General features: G+C 36.0%; 1 protein-coding gene across 2 annotated transcripts in view; it reads left to right on the forward strand.

The window, feature by feature from the left end:
* CACNA2D3 (calcium voltage-gated channel auxiliary subunit alpha2delta 3) overlaps positions 1 to 27,908 on the forward strand; it is a 378,091-nt gene that overhangs the window by 69,449 nt on the left and 280,734 nt on the right. For both annotated transcript variants that reach the window (XM_079316838.1, XM_079316837.1), the window contains exon 3: positions 12,669 to 12,785. In XM_079316838.1, coding sequence (XP_079172964.1) covers positions 12,669 to 12,785 — 117 coding nt within the window. The remainder of the gene's footprint in view (positions 1 to 12,668; positions 12,786 to 27,908) is intronic.

Raw genomic sequence — 27,908 nt, forward strand, 5'->3', positions numbered from 1 at the left:
CTATTGAAGTCTTTAAAGATATCTTGCATCTTTTGCCAGTGGCTATTATGCATTCAGGCACCTCAGGAACAAAGAAATGACAGAGAAATGGATGACCTGGGTTTAACTAAGTAGGTGATGGTACAGATGAGGCCTGATAAGCTTAACACTCCATCTCTGTGCTGCCACTGAGGTTTGCAAGGAGATTAGAACTGTCTGACTGTGAGGAGGGCAAGCTCCACAAATTCACTCATACATGGCAGTTCTGTAATGAGGTGATACTTCATTCCTTAAACTACTGAACTAGAACTGCACAAACAGATGTGTGCCTCTGGCAGTGCTGTGCAGGCAGCACGGGCTCTGCTGTGCCTCCAAATGCAAACACAATGTCCACTTGCCACAGTTGTGTTTTATTGCTGCACACTAGTCTTTGTGTGTTTGTAATAATAAGGGATAAATTATGCTGTTGTGAAAAAGGGAAAGTAAATATAAGTGTGTTCATAATGCAGGGCAGAGTTTGAAGAGGATCTAAATAATTGTTATAATTTTCAGTAGGTTAGTGGTATAAAATTTGATGTTGGAAATTGAGAGTACATTTCCCTTGATTATTTGCATTGTGTTGTTTCACAGCAAAACTTTCAGAAAGCTCACAAGATGGAGATGTGACCCCACTTTGAGTGTTTTACACAGTGAAAAGCCCAAGGTCAGCTCAGACTCAGAACTCATCTTTCTGTGTTTGGGGGCAGCAGTTTGGCAGAACCTGGGAAGGATGTGGGATGACCACTGAGACACTAATTCACACAGTTTTCTTTATGTGCTGACTTGTTCTGCCTGCTTTAATAGCACCACTTGTGATTTTAACTTCAGTGTATGTTAATTACTCTGCTTAGAGGTCTGAATGCAGCTCACCAAGGTCATTGCTTTGTGGTGTGCACTGAGGAATTTATCAATTGGTTGCCTCGCAGTGACCTGTGATTGTGGTGCCTTTGTCTGATGTTCTGAGGTTTAGGGAAATTGTGTATTTTTATTAGGCAATGAAATAGTAACAATCTGCTGATGGCAGTTTTCTGAACATTGTCGTGAAGAGTATATTTTAAAAATGGAAACCTTAATTTCCACATCTGTGAAAATGCACTGTTAATTATAGGAGCCTAAGGTTTACTTTGTACAAAAATAGTACTGAGAAGAACTTTAACACAATGAATATTAAAATTCTGTTCTTTAGAAAGCAACAGAACCTCATTAAAACCAGAGAACCAGTAACATTATCTTGTTTCCTCTCCTAGAAGGTTGCTGGTCCAGAGACAGTCCATAGGATTAACAGGACCTCCAAATATTTTTCTCCTAGGAAAGGGATGCCTCTATTAGGTGCTGGTCATTTAAACCTTGTCTTTTTTTCAGTTGTAATGAAAGGGCAGTATTTAATTAACAGTTGAATCAAAAAAACTAAGCTAAAACACAAGCAAATGTAGTTTTCAGTGATAAAGCTTTCCATTATGGGATATTGAACCACACACGGCTTATAACACTTCTACAGGTACATTCACTAGGAGAATATTTGTGCTGCAGAAATGTGATTTTATATTAACTAAAAACCCAACCAGAGCAAGATCTTTTATTTAAGAAACAAACTTTCAAATTGCAGTACTTGAAAATATCAGCCAGTATGTGCATATGCTCCCAAAAACACAAGCTGCTTTCTCTATGTGCAGATAAAGTAATATTTTTAAAGAGCTCTAAACATATGAACAGAAAAGATATATTGAGATAACAATATATGTTCATTTTATAATTAAAAATTTTTATGTGATTGCCGTGTTCTTCTACTTACTTCCTCTATTGTGTGGAGGGAGTGAAAGTAAATTAATTACATTAGCCTGAAGGAGAGCACACTGTATTCTTTTCAACTTCATAGTATTGATTTGGCTGTTATTCATGGCTTCTATTCTCTGCTATGCAGATTGATGCATCTTTAATTCATAGATACATTATCATTAATAATGGTTTATTGACCAAGCAAAACAAAGCTGTTGTTGGGTCCTTTCTAGTGCCAAAGCTCTGGACTTTTTCTGATAAATTTATTAGTGTGTTCAGTCTATTACAGGCTCTTGAGTTAGATGGTTTATTTCTGTATTATAGGGTGATCATCTGTTGTGGTGCTGTAGGTGATCTGCATTTTTTGGTGAGATTAACTGTTGGTAATGTTATGAATTCCAAAATTGCAAAAGCCCCTTGCTTCTCCTTTTGAGAATCAGAAAAAAGCTGAATAAGCATCTCCATGTTTGTGTACGTATTTTACAGCTAACTGAACATAGAAAACTCTCTGAGTAATAGAAAGAAGAACATGTCCTGCATTTTAACTTGAAATAGATTTGGTTCAGATTTAATTTGGGCAATTTTTTTTAAAGTTTGAAAAACAGCACTAAACTGGTTTGTTGAAATGCTCCCTATCTGATCAGATACTGATATGTAGGTACACAAAAATAAACCTACTCTAGCTTGGTAACCAACTTACTTTGTGTTTACTTTTGTGGGATTTTTGAGAGAGGAAAGAAAGACAGGTTTGTAATACAGGCATGAGACTACACAAATTTTTGAGCAGAGGGTCTGAATCTTGCTCATTTTGGAGGATAGCTTCTGATGAAGGTGGTATTGTTAGGCAGCTATGTACCCTTAATAAAAATGTCTTGAGTTTTCTGTTTTGGAGGAAATAAGGGCAGAGATTGGGACTGCTGTACTTCAGTCTTCTCTGCAACATTTGAAATTGCTCAGGGTTTATTTACTCTTCACAGTGATGTTTGGGAAATACTTAAGTGTGGATATAATATGATACAATGGTTACTATTATCTAGATTATTCACTAAATTTTCATAAAACCAAAACAACAAAGAAAAGAAAAAAAAGAAAACAAAGAGCTACAAACAGAACTCTGGCTGGGATTTTGATAGCACAGGACTTTTCCTTAATGAGGTTTCAAGTGTCATTTTTAAAAATGTGAGAAAGAAAAAAAACTCTGTTGGGGGAAAAACATATTGAGAGCCAGATGCCAATCTAAGTGTCTTGTAGCTAAATGGTCCAAAGAGAAAAGGGTCTGCACAAGTCCTGCTGTACAGGGCATTAGTTGAGATCATATTCCAGCCTTCCAAAGGCAGTTATTAAATATTGGATTAAGGATAGTTTGGCAGTTGAACTTTAACCCTTTGCTTGTTCACCAGTTTGTTTTGTGAAGCTTTGAAGGGAATCACCATGGATATCTGCTCTCCATAAGGATACAGAAAGGCTGTCCATCCTGTACTCCTTCTTGTGAAGTTTTATAGTGGCTGGGAATCACATATGGAAGTGAAAAGCATTAGCTTGTGTGGCAAAACCACAAATGGTTTCATACTTCCAGTCAATGCCAAATGCTATAGTTAGGTTTCCATTTATTTTTTTTTAATGGGTAACTTGCTGAATTTTTCTCAAGACATCTGCACTCAGACCACAGGCAGGTGGTCTGGTTTTCAGAGATGCTGAGATAGACTGATGTTGCTGGCTTTGATGTGGCTGAGGGGAGTTCAGATTTTTTAAAACATAATAATTTTTAATGTTTAGTGGCGAGATGAAGAATTTGGAGCCTAAATGTGCGTGCCCAAATTCAGGTATTCAGATGTTATGCTTTTTCTCGTTATTACAAGTCCCCTTTGATCTGTAGAGTTCTGACACCTGTCTGCAACCCTAAATCAATATAAATACTTTTATCAAGTGTGTACAGAAAAGTGCAATGATGAGCTAGAGCAGCAGGAATCAATGCCATGTCCTTCAGAGTGACAAACAATGAAATATAGAGCACATTTAAGAGTTAATGTTGAAGGTACCACACAATGGTTTAAGGGTATCCAACCAGACTAATGTTCATGATGGAGAACATTGCAAAACATTATTTGTGTCCTGAGGAGATTGTGTTTCTTCTTCTGAGGAACAAAACCCATTAGCAATTCTTAAAAGCTTTTGGACCTTCTCAAAAGGCATGGATATTGCTAAGCAAAGGTTTGTCTTGGAACACACACACTTTTTTTTTTTTTTCCTTGCATACATTCCCCTTTATTTCAAGTTTTCTTGGCTGCTCATTTTATTTTATTGCTCATTTAGGGGCAGCATGAAGGGTGGGAAGAGAACTATGTAATTTTTCTTAGATGGAAAATAAGTGCTGTCTAATAAAAGTCGATAGAAATAGCAAAACCCTGTACAAGAGCTGGGTGTAAGGCAGGCAGAGGTTGAGGGGGGAGCAATAAAGAAAGAAACATTCAGTGATAAGAGCAGTGTAAAGAGGGAAAAAACTATTCCCAGAATGTCTGATTGAAAAAATTAGTTTGTGGTTGTATCTTGTGACCTTATAGCACAAAATAAGATGTCTCTTTTGGCTGTTCTTGTTTCCAGCAACTATAGAGGCTTTTGGAGAAGACTAATGCAGCTTTGTGTGCAGAAGAAAATGTAGTATCTCATCAATGCTGAGAACTGGTAATGGTAGTGACTTGTCAGGTTGCCTACTGCTGGATTTTCAGTGTCCTCAAGTAAATGTCCAGGGTGAAAGGATTGAATTCCCAGAATTGCTTCATTGTCTTGTGAGGAACAGATTAGTTGTACGTGCTTTTAATACACTTACTTTCACCTGAAATGTAGTGAGGGCTTTGCCTTGGCTGAACATGACCTCTGGATCATGTTTAATTCTGCAGATTTATATGATAGGTGTTTTGTTCCTCATGTAAATCAGTTCATGGGAAATAGTGTAGTGAGTTTTCAAGAGTATCAAGAGCAGCCTTACGGAAAAAGGAGTCTCCAGGGCAGTTCCAGAATGTTCTTTTTCAGTTTAAATGAGGGCTTTATGTTCTTTTTCTAAAATAGAATAAAAGTGTGGGTAATTGTGTAGACAGCTTCTGTGAAATATATTTCCAAAGCAGCTTTTAATAGCCTTTGTTAACTGGCTCTTGAAACATCCTTGCTGGCCTGTGCAGATGTTTCAGATGTCTGAAAGAATTTGCAAGACAATAGTTTGCTTTTACAGCTATTCTCAATTATGATTAAATTCATTTTCAGCAAAGCTGGTGAGGTGACCCTCCTGTAAAAGGAGTCCCAAGTGCCCTTGGCCTCTGCCATGGGGCTCTGGAGGCTGCAGGCAGACAAACCTCCCCAGACACTTGTTACTCTGTTAGCACTGACCAAAGCAAATTTGTTAAAGGGAAAGATAGGAATGTATTTTCAATTTCTGTTTTCTTGGAATTAGATTCCCTAGCTAGTTATTTGGATCACCTATTTGTGGTGATTTTTTTTTTTTCCTGTTAGCTACTTCAAATAAAAATTAAAATACTGAATTAATCTCTGAGAGCAAGCATTTGAACCTCCTGGTGAACATCCTGGAGTGTGTTTCCTTATCTTTTTATTTATTAGATGTTATAATTTATGCATCACCAATGTGACTGCTTTTCTAAAATTTTATTTGTGATGAGAAGTACTTTATGGTGGAGCAGCTTTTATCTTCCTCCACTAGCTCAGCTGTTTTAACCGTGCTTGTATTGAAGACTCTTCCAGTTAATGCTGTTTACCTGGTATTCTCAGTTCTATAGATGCTATGTATGTTTATATCTAGATAGATAAAAACATATCTAGTTGTGAAAGGTTCAAGGAGGCACACCTTGTGTAGCATTTCCCAGATGGGGCAGAGGAATGTTGCTAAATCAGGAGTTGGGCTGCTTGGTTTTGATGATTATTCAACTTAATGCTTTAATGGATTTGGTTTTGTAGCATTTACATATATAGCCATGAGGTAAAAATAAGTCAGAAATAAATATCTTTGTAAAGATTAAATATGCTGGGGGGTATAGTGCCCTTGCAGTGATTTCAATGAGTAAATTATTTTGCAAGGAAAGCAGTAACTATCCTCATAAATTCTGCTGATGATAACAAATTTCCCAGGATAGCTGATCTTTGGCTATAATATACCAGGTACAGGATTGAGTAGCTAATCACAGTAAGTTAGTATGCAAAAAATACTCCAATATTGTGTGTTGTGAAGTAATCAAACTGGACTTTGAGGCAACAGGAGTTCCTCAGACACCAGTGTGTACAAGAGTCAAATGTGGCGGGCTAATCCAGAGCTCCTGGAGGTCATTTGATGAAGTGAGTGAGAATTTCTCTGCAGAAAATGAGTGTGCCATCACACTGGGCATTGCTGGTGGATTTCATCAACACAAAGAGGTTCAGGAAAGGTTAATAGGAATGTGTAATGTGGTGTAACACAAACTCTCAATTACTAAAGAGTTCTCTGATGTCAAGGTGAGGAGAAGTGTGCTGTTGTGACTCATCTTGCCATGCAGATCAAGAGGAAGTTAACAAAGTTGATTATGGCTTATTTAGCAGGGCATTGGAAGAACAACCAAGAGAGCTTGTTCTCTTTGTAGTTCTGAACTGTTGTGTGATATTGGGCACATCACTGAATTTAAGGAAAGCCCAATATTCTCTACCACATAGGGATTTTGATAGATACATGCTTTATAAACTCTTTAAAAGGCTGTGGATAAAAAAACATTATACCAAATCTGAACTAAAATAATTTTGTTCAACAACAAAATTTAAAAAAAACCCCAAACAAAACGTAGTTGCTTATTTAGTTAAAGTTGCTCCACTGAATGAATACATTTTAGAGTCAGGAGGACCAGATAGCAGCATAACAGTGTCACTCTAAAAAACCACCCCACCATGGGGTCAGTGTGATAAGGGGAGAATACAGAATCTTGTGTGAATCAGAGATTCAGAGATGAGTCTGTTGGAGGAGTGCACCATCTGTATTTGGTATCTCTGCTGTGCCTGTGCCATCTGAGTACCCTTCTGCTCAGTGGGAAAGCTCAGACTCCCACTCACATGCACATGTGATGCTGGGGAAGGTTTTTCATTTGGCTTCCAGTCAGGTTTATTCCAGCAGTGCATACATGGTTAGTGACCCCTCAGCTCTAATGAGGCATTCAGAAGCTGTGCTGGATAATTTTAAATCTTCTGTTGGGAACTGCTGTGCCATCTCCCACATGCAGAATGGATCTGTGCTATATGGTAGAGCACTGCAAGGGCTCGTGCCACATAACATTTGAGCTGTCCCTGGTTTAGTCCCATCAGTTTGAAACATGGATATTGTCTTATAAAATGCTGTGATAGACTTCCCAGATAAAGAGTAATTTATATTTGTTTTGATTTAAAAGCCCAAAGCCATGTTTTGCTCTAGTCCCTGCTCTGTGTGTAGTGTTTTTAAATTTCAGCAAAACTGTTAATGGGGTAAGGCAACAACTAAAAAGAAATTTTGAGTCTGCTCCATATATATGGCAGGTTTTGGGTTCTATAATTTAACAAACCCACAAAATCAAAACCTATATAAAGTGCAAAGAGGAAGAGGTGTTTTTAAAAGACCTTGAATGAATGACATATAAAAAATTTAGTGCATTTGTGTTTAAAATATATGTAAAAATTCTTATACATTAAGAGGAGCATAGAAAAATGAAGGAGCTTAATGTTAGATTGTAATGAAGAATAGATTATTGAAAGAAAAATTAATTTCTTTATGCATAGGAAAGTAGTTTATTACCAACCTTCTGATCCCTACAATTTAAAAGAACTTGACATAAAAATTCAAGCCTACTTGAGTTAGGAAAGTCAACTTAAATGATAAATTAATGCATTTAGGGGTAAAGAATATGGTCAGAACTGTGGCATAACTTTTGACTCTATAACTAAAAAACTGCTTTAAGAGCTGCAACTGGTATCAGTTATGAGCTTTTGCAGCCTTTCAGTCTCATTAATTAGGTCTGATTGTTGGAATGTCCCAAATACAGAATCAAAATAATTCTAATAAGTTTATTAACTCCTGTGGCCCTTCAGTCCAGCACTGGCTCTCTGAAGGGAGTCACTCTTAGGACTTGCATGGCAGAGGGAGTGAACAGCTCAACCATTGCATAGCACAGCCTTTCTGCTGGGCCAGAGATATTAATTGAAATCAAAAGTTGGTGATTTAATCAAAAGTGTATGTTTCTGCAATCTCAATTTGCATTCACAATGTTGAAGCTTGAACATCTGAAAGTGGTTTTTTGAAAATGGCATGAAGTAAACACACTTTTAATTTTTTCATGGAAACAACGGATGGATTGGATATTTGATCTGCCATTTGCATGCTGGTTCTGCTTTTTCATTATAAAACATAAAATGTATATATGCACATATAGTTTTTACATGCCTGTCACAAAATCTCTCAGCCAGCAACATTTGTGAAGTGTGTGCAATAGAGCTACAAATACACCTCAGAGGCAAATAACAGTTCCAAATCTGCAACACAGAGAGATGACTTTTAAAGTATTATTACAAGATTCCTGTTGAATTCCTTTCTTTAATCAGGATGGTAGTGGTATTTACTGGCTCTGAAATTCCCAGGGAGTGGGAAGAATTTTCATCATAAATGGGTGTAGTGTTCTGCAGATGTACAAAGCAACCAGAGCTCTTTTGAAAGACTCAGACTATGGACGGTGTGCACACGTGTAAGTAACTTGCAATATTTTTGTACACAGAACAAAGATGAATATCTTGATTTTGATAAGACTTGATAGAAGTAGATACAAATAGGAACACAAAGACCATTTTTCTCTTTAGAATAAAAACAAGGAGTAAAAATTCAAGCTGTAGCCAACAGTCTTGCTTCAAGAGTGGGCTTCTTTTCCTGCCTTGGTCATTCAAACTCTGTGGGTTTTGGTGTGGTTTGGCTTTGTTTTACTATTTGTGGGGTTCTTTGGAATTTTTTTGCTAGAACTTTTTGATTTGTGTGTGTTTGTATTGTTCTTTCAGTGCCAAATATTTAGGTTGCATTAAACACATCTGATCTGAGTTTTGTACAGATTGTTTTTTGGTTTGTTATTTCTAGGTGATCATTTAGCAAGAAAAAACTCCCACACCTAAACCAGTGAGAAACATAAAAAGCATTAAGGGTTCTGACAGTGAAATACTGTCTGTCCTTCCCTGGTGCTTATGTGAAATGATCTGGCAAAACAGATACTGAAGAAATAATGTATTTTTTGTGGGCTTTCTCAAATGATAAATGTTCTTGTCTCTTTAGAGAATTTCTTACCAAATGCTGATTTTTGCAAGCAGACAGAATCAGCATTTCAAGCAAAATCAGCAGCAAATCAGAAGTTGTATCTGCTTCATCTTCTAGACAATTGGAAATTCAATTATCAGAAGAAATTTCCAACTGTGACTCTAATATTTCATACTCTTTTTTAAGCAAGTCAGTTGTTTATAGCAAAGTTGCAGCTATTTTCTCTCCTTTTATTATGATACACACGTATTATTGCTTACTCTACAAATGATGAGAATTATCAGTATCTCTTAATAAAATAAAATTAGGGAATATTGAAAAAAAAAAGGTTTGAGGTTTTTTTTTTGTGTTTTTTTTTTGTTTTTGTTTTTGGTTTTTTTTGTTTTGTTTTGTTTTTTTTTTGTTTTTTTTTTTTTTGTTTTTTAAATAAAACAGCAACTTTATAATCAACTTCATTATTTTTAAAGGGAAGGAAAATGGCAAGTCTGGACTATAAAGGCAAACCTGGCCCAAAATCTTGGGTTTTTTTCACCACTCCTTTTGTTTAACTGGAGCAATAGTGTCATGCTGCTTTCTCAAGACAACATAAAAATAAAATAATTTCATTTAAAAACAAATTCAAATTTATTTCAAAGGGAGCTCTGTCTTTGCTGCTTTAATTTATTGAAGTTACCCCAAATTTAATGTGTAAAAATTCAGTGATGGGGAAAGGATGAGGTCCTGGAGGTCAGACAGTGTCTGCAGTGGAAGGAAGAGAATGCAGTATTAATGATGGCCTTTGTTGTGGTTTTATTGTGGTTTTGTGTTTTTTTACTGTGTGATTCAGGTTTCTTGCATTGATAGCTGTTGCAAAGTCAGGTCCTTTATGGGATCTCAGTGCCAGCATCCTGCAGGGTGAGCACTGGGAGCAGGGGCACACACACACACCCAGGTCAGGCTGGCACCTCTCCCCTCCAGGCACGAGGCAGCAAAAACAGCTGGAAGTTTGTTCAAATCACTTAATTTTCCTCTTTTAGGACCTTCCAATGATGACTGGAAAAATGATAGAGGTGCTTTTTTATGGCAATGGAAGTCTGAATATGAAATACACATTTCATAAACCTCTTGGCTTCCAGGGTCTTGCAGACCAAGTAAGCTCTCCTGGTTTTGTTGCAAATGTTCTTGAAGGTTTCCAGTAATTGAGTAGACTAGCACGATGCAAGATGTGGGATCTTTTCAAATACATCTGATATAATATCTTCATTTTCTTCCAATTTATTATTTTGTGTAGGAACTTTGGAATTTGAGTTATGAAAAAAATGTGTTTATTTACTATGAACTGGCATAATTATAAGATCATAAATTACCAGTTAAGAAATCATTCACTCTATTTTGAGTGCAAGTTATTTTTAGTTTTCAAAAGCACCAGTTACTCAACATTGAGAAGTGTGGCTTTTTAATATGCTTTCACAAGAGCCTAACAGACCATGTGGTAAGATTCTGTGTGCCTAGAAAATGCTGTGGATTTCAACAGTACCATTGAGTTTTCAGGCAACTGCAGTGAATAATTGCCTGGCTTTCTTCACTCGATGGCAAAGCTTAAATCAATAAATCTGATGACCTGAAAGCTGTCTCTTCAAGTGATGCATTTTAGAATATGTTCTAAAAACTCAAAGGTCGAGTCGAAAGGAAACATTTTTATCAGGAGGTGATGTGTTGAACATCATCTGTGCAGCTGGAAATAAGTGATTCAAATTTGTGCTTGATTTGTCCTAAATTCTCCAAAGCTTCTAATCCTGTGGGATGTGGACAGACATTGACATCATTAATTAACTGGCACTGTTTTCAAATGATCATTGTTTGCTGATCATTTACTGCATTTTATCATGGTATTTGTTACAATAGCATTTACCTCCCTTGTCTACTGTGTTCTTGCATTTCCTACAGTGAATGAAAAAAAAAGTCTATTTTTCTATTTTAGAAAAATTGCTTTTATCTCTAGTAATGGCATAAATGGATTTCAAGGATTTAAATCAGAACTCTGTTGATGGTATCTAAGTGCAGATCAAAGAGGGGAAAAACCCAAATCTCCTTGCTTGCCTCGAGGGAGAAAAATGCAAGGGGCTTGTTTGAGGTTACTTAGGTTGCTAGATTGCAATTAAGGTCTCAGACTAGAGATTCATGACAGGTAATATTGTGGAAAAATGAAATTATTGCTGAAATTACATATGTTTTAAAAATTGCCCTAAATATTTACTGACAACTTTGTTTTTTTAAACTTTGTTCTTAAATTGTCTGCAAATTATGTTTTATTGAATATTGCTTCATTATCAAAACATTCACACAATTTTTATAGAGAAATGTAAAACTTAAAGGAAGTAGAAAGTGTCAGTCTACCTTGGAAATTAGTTTTTCTGGGGGAAATGGATAAAACATGTGCAGGTGTTCTCTTAACAAAAGAGTCCTTTCTTGCATCACCAGCCAGGACATAACTGCTCCTGACTTATTCACTGTTTTGAACATTTTAATATTAATCCAGGTGCTTTGAACCACCTTATTCTCCGTTGTCTTTCTGGAGTTCTATAAGAAACATCATTTTATTCACACAAATACCATAGGTTATCCCAAGAATCTGCAGTGGAGATTTGGGAGATGTTTTTGGCATGCAGGGCTCTTTGGCAGGAGGCAGGTGTGCCTTCCTTCTCCCTCACTGTGCCATGCAGGTGCAGCTTTGTGGTCAGGTGAAGGGTTTGGTGATGGGAAGTGACTAGTTAGATTTGATTAGTACATGCTTTAGAGAGAAGCAAACAATAGCAAGACTTGAAGCCAACAATTCTTAGAGTTCAGGCTGCAGTGGAATAACATGGGGAAGAAGAATGTCCTCAACATTAAATTCTTGTTAATAATTAATTTTTACAAAGCTTCCTTGTATACACTGTTGAACAAAAAAATGTATTGATATGCATAAAATAGAGGATAATTTTTAAAATATATTTTTTAGTGCTTAGACATTCTGAAAGTTGCATTGTGAAATGAGGTAAAGCACATCATACTGGATAAAGGAAGCTTTGATGTTTGTGTTTGGATGAAGGCTCTTATTCATGTGCTTTGTTTAGGCTTTTCTTTGCATGAAAAGTTGAGCATGTCTAGATAAGCTTGTAGTGTAAGTACTCATAATGTAAGCATTGTAAAAAACTTGTGGAATAGGCATCTACAGGAAGTTCAGCTGAGGAGGAGGATTCTAGGGATTGCCAATCATATCACTCTTTTTACTTGATTTTTGGAGGAGATACAAGGATTTTTTGTTACTTTTTTTGGCTCTTGTTTAGTTGTGGGGAAGAGTAATTTAAACATTGTGGAGTTATCGTTTTCCTACAGCGCATGAGATAAATATTTTTATTATTTTTTAAATGGACTTCTGGTTCTAATCCAGTTGTTCTCTCCCCATGACAGCATCTTGGCACAAAGCAGCCTGCTGTCACGCAAATAAACATCAAATAAATGAAGAATGTCAGCAAAAGTGTAATATAAAACGAATAATTAGCTGTCAAAATTTCAGCTGGTTCCCAATGAGTAACTTTTCCTTATTTTTCTTTTCTTCTTCCAGAAATACAAAGAATATGAGAAGGATGTTGCAATAGAAGAAATTGATGGCCTTCAGCTTGTGAAAAAATTAGCAAAGAATATGGAAGAGATGTTTCATAAGAAGTCTGAAGCTGTACGGGTAAGCAGCAGATCAATCTGCTACTTCTTCTATGATTTAAAACTAAAGATATAGTTTAGACTCTGCTCTGAAGGCTGTACTAGCAATTGAAGGTGCTGAAGTGGAAATGCTGAAGCATTCAGAAGTATTTTAGGATCACTGTTCAAGAGAATAGATTTAAATTATTTATACCATCAATAGATAAATGCAAGAATGTGCAACGAGATTAGGACTACCAATTTCCAGTGTGAGTCTGGAACTTAAAACTGTGTGCAGTAAAACCCAAGTGCCTATGGTTAAAATGTTAGATTTTAAAATGCCCAACTGAAGCAGACTTAATTTCAGTGCTCACTATTACAAAAATAGTGTTGCAGGGAAATGTCTGAGTTCAATAACTGTCCTTTAGTTCAGAAAAACATGCAAACACTTCAGATGGTAAACACTTTAATTGTGGTGAGTACTAAATCACTCTTCAGGCAGCTTAATGACCATGAATAACTAAACAGCTCTCAGTATGTCTGTAAGTTTTTGTGCTTTTTTTTTTTGTTGTTGTTGTTGTTTTTTTTTTTTTCTGTCTCCATTCACATCTTCCTTTTGTAATAGCTTTGGTGTTTATTAGACTTACTATAAAACCAAGAATAAGTTTAGAATTTTATGTTTTTTGTATCAAACAGGAGTTTGTTGTAACGTGTGTTCTAAAGAGTAACCAATCTTCCTGCAGTAGTTTTCCTTTTGCATTGTTTTTGCTAGAAATTGAGATGACTGCCTGGAGCAGGAGCTCCTGTGGCATCACCCCTGTCAGCAAACTCACAGGACATTATGGTGATGCTGTTTACATCAGCTGCTCTATTTCAGCCAGACTCAGCTGCTCAATTGAGCTGAAGATTCTCATGTCTGCACTGTAGAGCTGGAGGTATCACCCGAGGACAGGGATTCCTTTTGTGTGGCTGAGGATACAATTCCACCTTCAGCCTTGTATTATTTGTTGTGGTGCAAAAGAGAGGAAAGAATTTGGCTACGTTTAAGAGGCTGAATTTTCAGGACTGGCAGTGAAGTAAAACATATTTCAGCTTGTAAAACTGAGCACACTTGGCAGGGAAGCAGAGAAAGACAATAAACATGGAACCCCGCAATGCTATTTTTACAGTGTGTTTTTCAGAGGAAAAACTACACTTTAATATGTGTGCAACAGCTTCCAGAAGCCTGAAGATTATTGACTTGGGGAAGGGGGTGGATTCTTTTCCTTGTTTCTTAGCAGAAAAAACTGCTCCCCTGAGATGATAATGTGAACAAAACATTCTTGAGCAGCACTTGTTTAGAGCAAGGAGTGACCAGCGAGCTGCACACTTGGCTGGTGAGGGAATAGAATTCCAGCAGGGAGGAGTGCTGGTGGGGAAGAGCAGTTTGTGTCTCAATTAGACATCATAACAAATGTTTAGAACAGGTTTGGTCTCTTCATACAGATGGTGCTTTTATCTGAGGAGGAAAAAAATACAGGATCAATACAGACCACCATGCTCCGAGTAAAAACAAGCCCAAGTTCTGTGAAGTTAAATCATGCGTGTAATCTTGAGAGAATGGGTTTTAGTGCCAGAAAAAGTGACTGAAATCCAGAGCCTGCTTTGGAAGGCTTCCATCTTTGGAAAGGAAGTAAAAATGTGGTTTGGACAGGGTTACTTCTTTTAAAAAATTATCTATTTAGTGTAGTTTCTAATTAAATTCTTAATTTTTGCATAGTTATACAGATTGTTCCTTCTTGATGCTAGAGGTGTAATGAGTGACCTGTTCTGGTAGTAGGTAGTGCTTAGTAATTTGCATGTTGAAAAGTACAAAATCCTTTCATACAATGTGGATTTTGCACATTGGTTCATCACAACTAATTTTTTGTCACAGGGAGGTGAGATGGGAATTAGAAAACTCCTGTACACTTACAAGTTCTGTTTCATCCTGATACTGGATCATCTTGTCTCTAAAATACTTGAATTTTGACATAAGCTTTTGATGGAAACTTGTGCAAGAGCACTGAAACGTAGAATTCAGAGTAATATGCCAGGTATATTGGTGGTGATGTTGGAGGAACTACTAAATGAAGAATACCTTAGAAAATGTACCTCAGCCTTAGAAATAATAGGGACATGATTGTGAGGCTGCAAATCCATGGACCCAGAAAATGTGTTCCAGTATTAGCCCAAATTTTTACCCTACACCACTGAGTAAATTATCATCAAGTAAACATCAAAATCCAGGTACCAGCAGATGTAGCACTCTGAAGAATATTCAGAAATTCATAGTACATGAAGTGTTTGATTTGTAGAAAAGACCAAGAAGAATGACCTGGATATGTAAAAGTAGGATGGCTTGGATAGGTCTCAGGGTTTTGTCTTTTTTTTGTAGTTCTGCTTGATGCTTTCAAACATATGAACTTATTTAAAGCTACTAATCACATGTGAACTCTTTTCCCTCCTCCCTCTTAATATTCTGGATGAATTTTTATCTTTCTGTCTCATCGCTTTTCATAGTGATTAGTTGGTTCAGTGTGATTTTTATCATATTCATTCCCTGTTTGAATTACCCTTCAGTATGCAATTATCCTATCATAGATTGTCCTATTTTTGTTCTGTCAGATACATAAGATAAATGGAAAACTGAAAGTACTAAACCAATTATATAACCTTTTGTCATCTACTTACTGATGGAAAACCTTGCAAGCAGCATTTCACCCCCCTTCTCCCCAGTGTTCATTATTTACCTTGGGCTTATATCACTTCAGGATATTCCTGTTAACCATTTCCTTCCTAATGCTGCCCTACCTGATTTAATTTCAGGCAGCAACTTCATACTTTATTTTGAAGTATTTGTGACATGAATTAGTTTTAAATCCCTGAGCTGTGGTTTTGATTCAATGCTGCTGTTTTTAGTTTCTGTCTGTGACAGAGGTAAATGTATCCATTTACTTTTAATATTATGATGCTTGAGATGGGAAAAATCTTACAGCCCATAAGGTGGCAGGCAGAGAAGTGTTTCCTGCACTGTTCTGTAGTTGTTTTAATTTTACAGCCAAACACAAATAATCCCTTTGAGACCCTTATGTAGTCTGCTGTCACTTGAGGTATTGCTGCTTTCCCTGGACTTCTAGTTATTTCACTCATAGAAAGTTTGTTTGATCAGTCTTAGTTACCTGTAATTTTTTTTTTTAATATAATTTTGGAACACTTTATGACACTTCAGTGACTTGACTAATTTGAAAATGAACAGGAATGAAGCACTGTGACATAACGCTCAGTAAGAAATGATAATGGCAACAAACCTGATAGTGAAAAAGAGGTGGAGTTAAAATTGCTCATTTGGTGCTTTTACTTGTCCTAGTTGTTGGCATATTGAGAAAAAATTAAAGGCTAGAGGGAAGGGAAAAAGATAACTAAATGAAAGATATTTTTTAATATCTTTATAGTTGAAACCCTATTATAACTTTATCTTTATACTAAAATTTTGATTTTCATTTATATTTCCTTGCAAATAAAGAGGTGTTATAAAAGTGATTGTTGATTCACTGCTAAGATGGCAAATCAAGTGTTAAGGATGGTCTTTCTTTAAGGCAACTACACTTGCTGCAGTGGAAAATGCAAATAAGAGGCTTCTTTTTATTAGCTTTTCCTACTATAGCTACCTGGTGTTCATTGTGAAGCTGATTCTCATTATAACTGTACTGTGAAAAGTAATTGCTGTTGTACAGTAATTCAATTTCAGTGCATTCATGCATCAGTAAACCAGCAGGGTTTATCTGGAGAAACCTGGGACTCTAAAGCTTTTTATCATGGAATTCCACATGCAGACAAATGTTCTTCCAAGGAATAGAATATCAGCATTTACATTTAACAAACATTTGCAGTAAAGAGAAATGGATTTTTTTCCAGTGATGATTTTTACACCAGTCTTTAAGCCTTTTTCAGCTATTATTAGGATGATACTGTTTATGCACAGTTAAAGTAATATCTGTGTTTGAGGTGTTTGTGCTTAGTCACATGCATGTGTGATGTGCACATTTTAGTTTGCACATGTGCATTTGTGGGGGTACAGATATTTAGATGTGCATTTTGGGGTTTGTACGTGCAGCATCAGCAGGTGACATTTACTGTTGTTTTTTCTGCACATATATATGTAAGCACAATATTAAGCAACATGCCCTGCATTCAGATAGTTCCAAGCAAATACTGGTAAATTGGTGCCCTGGTCAATAAATTAATTTTTATTTAAAGTGATGTGTTAATGAGTGCAAAATGAACTTGATTTGATGAGCACAAAGGTCACAGCAAGTAATTAAAAGTTGAAGTGAAAGTTGCTGAAGTGTACTTCTTTATCCACAGCACTATAAAATATTTCCATAGAGTATGTGAAAGCTCAGTAAAAAAGTCATACTGGATGCTGTAGTAAATATAATTGTAGCTTTTATTTACAAATTGTAGATTTTATTTACAAACCAACTTTAAGTACTTTAATTTTTCCCTTGAATGTACTTGGAATTTAACTCATTTTTAGTGTGCAACTTAGTGGTGAGTTCATTCCTATTCGATGCAACAGTGAGGAATATTCCAAGTGGATTTTGAACTGATATTTTTTTATTTTTTGTGGGGTGCAGGGGTGACTGTTTTAAATGTGCACTGGCTTGAATACCCATTGTGTGTTTTATTGCACTGTATTTTCATTCTGATTTTCTATCATTTTGATCAATGCTAGATCGGGAATGGCATTCTTGAGAAGAGAAGCAAACAATCATTCATATTTTATATTCATATAATATAATAGAAATAGATCTTTAATGTCAAAACATATTACTTTTCTAGGCTCACTGTTTGAAAGATAGAAAAAAAACTAAGTTCCTTCATTGAGCTAATTTGCATCTGTAGAATTAGAAGAGAAATGAATATCAATGTGTACTCTTTACAGCTGCAGCTCAGTGGGGGCTGTATTGACCCCTGATTTTTTTTTAATAAATATAGTACAAAAGGGTTTTTTAAAATCTTCAGATTGAAATTTAAAAAAGAACCTGAACATTAAGTTTATAAAATTAATGAGGGAAAAAATTATAGATGGTTGTGGGTGGAAGGAAATTATGGTGAATCCACCCTGTATTGCTATAAATAGTTTTAACTGACAGAATAAAGACATAATGAATAAAGGAGAGATGGCTACAGTTGTGTTAATTACTGCTAACAAATTAAAGGTTTTCAGCAATATTTTTGTATTCAAATTTAGTATTTTAACTGTAATTGTTGCTATTTAATTTTGGTGTCATTTAAACTTGCTTGTAGTTTTTCTCATTTCCTTCATGTGTCAGTAATAAATTTTTGTTCTTGAAAGGATGAAGAGCTTTATTTTTACTTTTTTGAAAATTAGAATACGTTGGGAAATGGAAAGATGGATAGCACTCCACTGACAGTTGATATCAAGTTGACACTTGATAGTTGTAATTTGGAGAGTGTTTAAACACACAGAAAATGTTTTTCTTCCTTATTGCTGTTGGGCTTGAAGATTTTGGTAAATGTGTAGAATTTAGGGTATTCAACAAATGAGGGATTGGCAAACCTTTTCTAGTGCAGATCAACTAAACCCCACATTGCTGCTTTCCTTTTTAGTTCTTTGACTTTCCCAAGAAATGTATGTATTTGTAAACAGATACTGCTATGGTTTCTGAAAGGGGGGGGGGGGGGAAACTCTATTTTTATTGGAGTATGGGTGGGCTTGTTTTCTTCTTAACCTTGATTCCCATCCCATGGCTGTAGTGTGGGAGCTCAGACTGTCCTCAGATGCATTTGCTAATAAACAGGAGGAATTAATGAGATAGGTACAATCAGTTTACCTCATACTGCCCTATGTGTGCAATGGAATAAATATGGAATAAACAGCTTTCATGGCAGTTAGTTTTTTCTGTAGACATCTCTGAATCATAGCAGGGAGCCCAAGTGAATTGATTAAATATTTAACTCTCATATGTCCTAAAACCCAGGTTAGCTGTCAGAGCTGGTGGGGGGGAAGAGGTGGAACATGGAAAAACTCAGTGGGGAGCATGAGAAAAAAAAAAAAAAAAAACAACCCCCCCCCAAAAAAAAAGCAAAAACAAAACCATTGAAAACCTCAGGGAAATGTTTCAGGGAATATGTGTTTGCCAGGATTTCCAGGGAGTCATGTACAGGATGTGCAATATCCAGGAATTCTGCTCCCAGCTCATCACTGCTGGAGCACACTCTGCTACAGCTCTGCAAACGTGGAACTTTCACTTTCTGGGTACAGTTTGAAAGAAATATCTACAAAAAGTAAAGGAACTTGAACCATCTTTGGATTTTATCTGTCTTTAAAACCATGGCATGTTTGTATGCTGAAAGAAAGAAGAGTCCATGGTCTAGTCAGTCTTAGGAAATTTAGTGAATTTCTTAAATTAAAATTTAGAAAAGAGTACTCGTAAGATAAAAAGGAGAAAAATTAAGACTTATAGAGAAAACTTCAAAGCATTTGCTGCTCGAGACAATTATGATGGTCTCACCTCCAGTGCCAAGAAAAGAAGGAAAAATTATTTAAAGATGCTGCATTCAGCTATGTAGCATTTATATGAAAATGCAGTGAGGAAATCCAGCCACTTCACAGATTAGTTCCTATATTAGACTTCACTGCAACAGTATGTAACATTCAGTTTTTGCAATCAACATAAAACAGTTTTTCAGACAGCAGCAAAAAGCCAGTAAAGTAGTTTTGGAAGAATGAAGTAGAATAAATTAGTCTAATTTATCCTTCTTTCTTATCAGTGTTTTAGAGTATTAGCATATTTTAGTGCTTTACATTAACATTAATTATTTTACCAAAATTAGTCATATTGTCCAATTTTCTGTTCAACGTGGGATTTAAACTAGTCACTTCAAATAGTAATGTTTTAATTAAAACTCAGTTTCACTTGCACAACTGTCATCTTCTCAGTTTTCAGTTAGGATTCTGATCTCATACTGTGAATATGTATCACTGAATCTATTTGTTGAAATTATAAAAATAAATATTGGTAGTTTTATGTAAAGGAAATGATAGATGTTCAGTGTCATATCAGTTTTAGAGTGTTTATTGGTACCTATTTTTAATTGTTTGTCAGTATTCTTTGGAGAAGATGCACTACAACTTGCTGTTCATGTAACAGTAGCTGTTTTCTGAAAGCTTGTGTTCATTTGCTTTAATGCTTAGGTAATAAAAAGATCTCTTCCTTTAGAGATTGCTCTGTCTGCATCTGTGCAGAGCAGGTTTCCAAGCTGCTGCCTCCTTTTTTCATTCCATGAATGATGCCAGCTCCTCTGCTCTGTCTGTGGAGCACCAGGAGCAGTAGTGAGGAGAGTCTGTTAATAGCTTTCTCAGAGGCATTTAATGAATGGTCATTTATCAATATTTTGAGGAGGAGAGAGACTATCATCTCTGTGTGATTCTTCATTTTGAAGTGCTCAGAAGCATTTCAGTGAAAAGAGGTGTAAAGAGAATTCATTAATGTTTTTTATGGGCATTAACTCTTCCCCCTGCTCTGTGATGGAGTTTCAGCAGGGGTTGTGCTGGGTCAGGTGTGTTGGCTCAGCCTGACCTGCCCCTGGAGCACCATTGCACGAGAGGAGCCTCCTACACAGATAACTGAGGGCAAATACCACATTTATCCTCTTCACTCCCACCTTTCTTGCGTTTGACTCTAGTGTAATTAGGTAGGAAGAGGTCTGCTTAATCTAAAATATTTCCATTTAGGTAATTTTTTATGTCTCTAACAGCTGATTATTTATTCCAAACATGCCCAGCAGTGGTCAGTGTGTTTCCTTGCTCTTTCACCGTTTGGATTTTTAACATCTACTGCTTCAGAAGTTATTCTGCCTCATCTTATTTTCTCTGGATGCAACAATTTCTTTTATCTTCAAATCTGAATAGAGTTATACTTTATAGGTTTATACAATAAACCCAGTGTGCTATTCTCCCAGCTGAACAGTTTCTTTCAGACTGGAGAATTTGCAGTGTGCTTTTTAAGCTCTCTGGTATTTTCAGGGAGCTGCTGATGAACGTGGGGGTAAAGAAACTTCCCAGCAGCACTGAATTTCAGGTGGTCACAATTTCTGCAGGAATTAAATCAGAATGTCAGGATTATCACTACTGGTGGTATGTGAAACTGTTTTGGGAGACAAAAGCAGACCAATAATGAGATGAGGTGCTTCTCTCTTTTTTTTTTTTTTTTTTTTTTTTTTTTCCCCCTGGAAAAGCAGGGGCTTATTTTGAGAGTGAGTTAACCAAACATTTAGTTAATATTCTTGTTTTGAGCTGTATTTTAACAGCTGTCTGAAATACAACTGCAATAAACATCGGATTTGATGCTGTAAGTAGAATTTCTCATGTTCAAAACTTTTGATGAGTACCAACAAAAAAAAGCTCAAGTTTTATTTGCTAGTGTTAGATTTCTGGATTGTCCTGGCCTGTACTGTGATGTACATATGATGGACACTTATTTTCTCATGGGAGTGGTGAATATATATTGAATATATGTTGAAAATATTGAATACATATATTGAACCATCTCCCCATCTGGATGATTTTTTTTAAACTGGTGACTCTGCAGCTGTTTAGGGAAATGGTCTAATTACTTATAGGTCATTTCAGATCTGGTATTTTTTGTGTTGCTGGGCTAAATGTGCTTTGCTGTTGCATGATAGAGGGTGAGGCTCTCCTCTCCTGAGGGTGATCAGTTCCTTATGTATGGGAGCTGCAGAAAGCTGAGCTCCTAGCTCAAACCGTGGGTGTCTGAGAAAAAAATATTTCAAATCAGTAACCTGAATCTCTAGAGCTTCAGTAAAATATAAACAAGACTTAAAATTCCCTTTTCCTAGGAAATAAAGCAAAGTAGGTCACACATGGCACATATTGATAATTTGGAGATTTTTCTGGACATAAGGACTCATCCTGAGTCCCACAGTGCACAAATTCTGTGGTGCTTCAGTCTGTGACACTGGAGACCAACCAGCTTTAGGGCTGACAGGAGTGGTGGAAAGACTTACTGAAATAATAGTCTTGCCATTGATCAATTTAACTAATTGATCAAATTATACTTAAAATTAAAATGTTAATGGATTTCAAATTACTTCCAAAAAGACAGATTCTGAATCTGAGGTTTCACACAATGTCTAGGCAAAACTTTCCATGTACACAGCCAGATGCATCCTGATAGATTTCTGTTGTGGGTTTAGGATTTGTGGCAGGAACAGCTGAGTCCCACAGCTCTGGCAAGAGCTGCTGCACACTTGGGTGAGAGCAGGTGCAGAGCCTGACTCCTGGGCTGGAGTTTGCTCCACAAAGTTAAATGCTGGGTGGAGGAGAAAAAGTGTGAACTTTGATTTTGTGGTATTTTATGTTTGGAAGGAAGAATATTGTGTAGCTCACTTTATCCTAATCACTGTGCCATTTGGTTCCTGGGTCATGGTGACGACAAGTGCAGTCATTTATTTCAGGAGCATCTTGATTTCAATGCCATGTAATTATGCCACATTACCTTTGGTATATGCTTTAAAATTATTTGCAGTGAAGAGAACAAACAATAAATTCTAGAGATCACTTTTTAATTTCTTTTACCTCCATATAAATAGATACACAGCCATGTAGTCTTGGCCCAAATGCATTTCTCTGTCATTTAAGCTAGCACAGCATATCTTGGATGATTGCTTCTGGTGCTGTGCAAGTACTCCAGGAGGACAAATTGTTTGAGTAAATCATACCAGAAAAAAACCGGTGTTTCATGTAAGAAATAAACAGTTCCAAACTAATACTATAAATTGAAATTTTATTGATTAGTCTGGGTTTTTTTAATATAAAGTTTAAATTACAGCAATCATTGTGGCACAAAGCACTAAAGAAATGCTACATTATAGAAAAAACCTGTGCCCTGTATTTTCAATGGGTCATTTAAGAGCAATAGTATGTGCAAGCAATAGGGAAAGAACTGCTCTGTACACGTTAGTTTTTGTTTTAAGAGAAGCTGGAACTGGAGAAGCAAAGTGTGCTGCAGCGAAAGGCACAGCAAAACCTGTGTGCAGAAAAAGAGGGAGCATTTAGAGATTTCTTGTAGCTTCACATCACCCTGGCCAGGTGTGTCACAACATTATACACTGCAGCCTCCCCAAAAGGATTACAGGGCAACTTTCTATACATAAAAAAAAAAAAAAAAAAAAAAAAATTCGGGGACATCTCAGGTTAATTATTGAATTCTTAAGTGTGAGGATAAGAGATTGTTTAAAACCACTGTAACTGGTTTGGCACAGGTTAAGGGAGAATCCTGGTAAACATCTTTAATTGCTGGTTTATACCTTTTTTTTTTTTTTTTCTTTAATTAGTGGAGTTTCTGGTTTTTATACCCCTTGGGGCTAGCACAAAGTGGGGATTTTCTCCTTTTTTAATGCACTGAGCAGGCTAGAATAAGATGTATTATTAAAAATTATTGGCTTATATTATAATTTTCCATTATATTGAAAATACTGGGTTTTGTCAGTAAAAACATACTTGTACCTCTCATTTCCCATACCTTGTAGTGAGATGGTAATTTAACACTTTGCAAATGTGCCAGAAAATTAATAATTCTTGAGGCATTAATTTTGCATTTATCTTAATAGTGTTACATCTATGGATATTTATGGACTTTCACTTTTTTGCACTTGAAAAATATTACTACAGTGTTATTTTTGAGATGGGTTTAAGAAAATGAACTTATCTTAATGGAAATATTTTGACATATAAAAATGAAAATTTTGCCTTGATTTGCAAGTTAAACAATTTTCATTTAAATGTCACTAGGAATCATTATAGAAAAGGGAACAACTATTTTCCTTTTGCTTTTAGATAACTACATGCTCATGATCTGGTAATTAAATACCTAACCTCTTGATCTTTATTTTTCACTGAGGTTCAATAAGGAATTGGATAAATTTGTAAAAGATGAGTCAATAGGTGGCTAATTAATATACTAATGGACAACCTTTAAATCAGGAAGCCCATAAAACACTGATTGCCATAAGCTGAAATCATTCACTGAGAAAACAGACAAAGGCTTTTGTCTTATTTCTCAAGTTCTTTACTCCAGCAATCCACTGCTGGAAAGAATTTGGGAGCTCTCTTGTGTCTCTCTGTGCTGGCACTCATTGCTGAGATTCTGATAGTGACTCAAGAAGTTGAATTTCAAAGTTAGATGAATGCCATGTTTTTGAAAGATCAGGTAGTTGGAGCTTATGACACAGTTCTTTGGGTGTTGCTATATTCTTATTTTTAAAATTTAATTTAATATTCTATTTGAAAAAAATGCTTCTTGTGGCAGCATGAAAAAGCCACAATGCATATGTCCTGATCTGTTTCCTTGTTTTCTGAGCTCAAAGAGTGAACCATGCAGGTGGACTGGCCAGGCTGCCTTGTGAAAACCCAAAGCAATGTTCAGCAGAAACTCAGACCTTTGCCTGATAAAAGTGAAACAAAAGTCCCTCAGAACTAGGTCAACACAACCCCAAAATATATTTTAAAAAATTTAAAAATTAACAAACCCCCAGAGAGATGCCTTGGTTGTATAATAGTCTGGGGTCTTCAGTAGATTTTTTCTGTCTTCTCTTTGCATGTTGAAACAGGTTTATCACACATGAGTGTTGATGGATGAGAGCAGAAAGAAAAGAATTTAGCTCTGATAACATTAAAATATTGTTCACCTCTTTTAGCCAGATCTACATCTCTGTAGGACACAGGCAATATCCTGCATTCTGTTCCTGGCTGCAGGTGGCTGTTCTGAACTTTTCCCCAGTACCTCCTTCTCCACTGGAGGACACAATTAATTGGGAGAAATGCATTTTATTTCCTCATTTCTCTCCTGTTTATTATAATGCAATATATCAAATAAACACTCCAGCAAATGGCTTGTGGTTTTCATGGCTAAGGAGGAGGCCCTGTATGGCTGAGAAGCTGCAGCAGTGCAGATTAGTTAATTGTTTTAGGCAATTCCTAGTGACAGTGTGCACCAAAGGGATTATCAGTGCCTTGATAGACTTTTTGAAGCCAGAAGCTATTGTAACTCTTGCTTTTGGAGTTTGATTGAAATTATTTAATTACCTTGGCTCTTTATTTTTTTCTTTTTTTTTTTTTTTTAAGCATATGTTCTCATTAAAAATACTATAAAATTCCTGATCACTGTTTTGTATCTTTTGTTCTGAACTCTGAGGCAATTAATTTGCTTGTTCCATGCTATATCAATACTGTCAGACACTTTGTTCTCATATCCTGTGTGGTCTGGCTGTCTCCTTGTCAACATTTGCTACTTTTAAAAGAATTTATCCTGCTTTTCTAATATTTTATTGGATGTTTTAATTGTGCTTCTTGATTTTATTCCCTCTTTATGTTCAGTCCTTTGTAAATTATGTTTCTGTAATCATGGTTAAGTCTACTTTGTGCTACTGGGTTACTCATCTTCTGGTGCTTCATCTTGCATTCTACTGCCTTGCCCCTGAGATATTTTTGAGTTAGGATGTGGTTTTTTTACTTTCACTCATAATTAAACAAATTAGTATCTTTGCCATTGGAAACCTATTGAAATCAGCATTGACCTGGTTTCACTTTCCAACTGTACATTTATCAATGTACATTTATCATATTACACTTATATGATCATTGTGAGCAAGTGAGGAAAACACAAAGGGTTGGTTTTGTGATTGACCTGAATTGAAATCCCAGAAAAAAATTTCATTTCTCTTGTCTGAGTGTGCAGTTTGCTAAGGAGCCAATGGCTGTAAACCCTTATGGTGCTCTCTACTTTCAGTGGGTGTGTTTGCAGGACTGGTACCTTTCCTTGGAAATAATAAAGGCAAGGGGAACTTTACTGCTGTCAATAACAATGAAAGAGATAAAAGGTCACAAGATACATGGTGGGTATAAATGAGGTATTTATTTTGAAGGTGAGGGTTTGGAAAAAAAGACTTCTATTCTTTCAGAATGCTAGAAATGATGATTAAAATGAAACCAATTACATTAATTAATTGGATTTTCTTCTACAAAATACTCAAGACAAAGGCACAATGGTTTGGTTTATTCTGGTAGCACCAGCTTTTATATTTTACCTATCCTCTATGACAGCCACCAAGAAATTTGTGATGATTTCAGCTCCTCCCCATGTATACAACAGGTTGCTTTAGTTTCTTCTTGCACTCTGAGTTTAGCAATACACATTTTAAGCTTCAATTACTTAAAGGTTGTGCTACCACGTTGGAAAAGCTTTGGTGCAACAAGTCATGTATTATGAAAAAACATTAAGAATTATTGTGTTGCAATAAAGGAAAAAAGAATAGAGCAGTTTGCTTGAAGACCTTAACAGATTAATCTGCTAATGACTGGACTTGAAATTGGTTTTTGTCATGCAGGTATAACCCAGATTGAGTTTTGCAAGACTTTTTTCTCTATGTATGTGGGATATGAGTGGAGCAAGTGTGAGTATGTAGTTGTGTCATCATAATCTCTGATGATGTAGTCAGGTGGTGGCACAGAAAAGGACGTGGTTTTATTACAATAGCAGCAGAGAAATAGAGCCTACTTTAAAAATTATTAAAAAGTAAAGTACAAAACAGTGGCTTTTATATTATATGTTCTTAAAACATTTTTATGGCACATGTTATTGTGACAATCTGGCCTGTGTGTTTTTACTGTTGGTAGCTCACTAGAATGTGGCAGGTAAAGGATAAACATAATCTTCTGCAATTGCAGAACTGTGAAAGTCCAGCTGCCCCTGCTGAGGACTCCCTAGTTAAAGGGACATAGGGTGTAGTCAACAGAATCTCTAGGTTTTCTAGACAACATAACGAAAATGTTTCATCAAAAATGGCAGAGCTAAGACAAATGTGGAAGCCTTTCATATATTATGCATGAATGAATGAAATCTTACATTGCTTCGTTGTGCAGCAGAGAAGATGAGAATTGTGGTGCTTCCTTTCACAAATTCATCTTGCATTATTCTGATTGTGCTGTAGAGCAGGACTCAGGAGGATGCTCAGCATTTCAGTGAGTGTAATGCCATTCTGGAATTCAGACTTGGCATTTGTACTAGTGCCAGTCCTGGGGCAGATGCTCCATTGACATAGCCCTGCACTTCTTGTGCTCCCAGACAAGATAAATCCATGCAAATCTTACAAGGCAGGGACCCTGTGAGTGCTGATGTGGATAGTATACTTGATTTCTGGTTAATTCTAATTTGTTGAAGTAAAAGTCTTCCAAGGCACTTACAGGGCAAGATGAACTCACAGGCATTCACTCATTGCAACCCCGTAAAAGTCTAAAGCTCAGATGTAGAAAAAAAACCTGTGATGCGATATATAAAATATATTCTGATTAAAAAATAAAAGCAATTAATTTTTTTTCTACATTACATAAATTTTTTTTTTTTTTTTTTTTTTTTTTTTTAGTCATTGCTGCTGGTATAAAAGAAAACATCTTGGGCAGTAAATTTGGCTGCTTTTTCTTTCTGTCTATGTGTGTGGTGACAAAAACCAATTTAGTTTCAAAAACTGCTTAATCCCCTGCATTCAGCCTATCACAGTTAACATCTTGACTGAGCCATCCTGCTTGCAACATGGACCTTGTCCAGATAGAAATTATTAGCAACTGTGATATCACAGAGGGCTTGGACCAGCCTGCAATGGCACATTTGAATTATTTCTAATGGGAATGAATTTAAGAAAGTGTTTTGCAGGAGAAATGTCTTCATTATCTGTTATGGATGTCTTGTTATTTGTTTCCCCTTATTTGTGTTACAAAGCACTAATGTTTGAAGAAATGAAATGAGAAAGTGCTATGGTGATTTTTACTCCAGAAATTAATTGCACTGCAATCTTCAGTGGCTGAACATTTAATTTCAGACCAAAGTTAAAGGACATAAAGTTAAATCCTGGATGAAATTTCATTCAGTCTGATTTCAGTATTAGTATTCAGTATTGCTTTTTGGGAGACAAACAAGAATTACCTACCGGCATGGAAAGAGCCTATAAAATTTAATAAAAACCCAAAGTGGTTAATATACTTTTTTATTGGGGTAAGATTTCATTTTGTTGTAGTATTTCTTTTATTTCCAACCTTTCTTCA

The sequence above is a fragment of the Erithacus rubecula genome (assembly GCF_903797595.1).
Source record: "Erithacus rubecula genome assembly, chromosome: 13".
Taxonomy (NCBI): Eukaryota; Metazoa; Chordata; class Aves; order Passeriformes; family Muscicapidae; genus Erithacus; species Erithacus rubecula.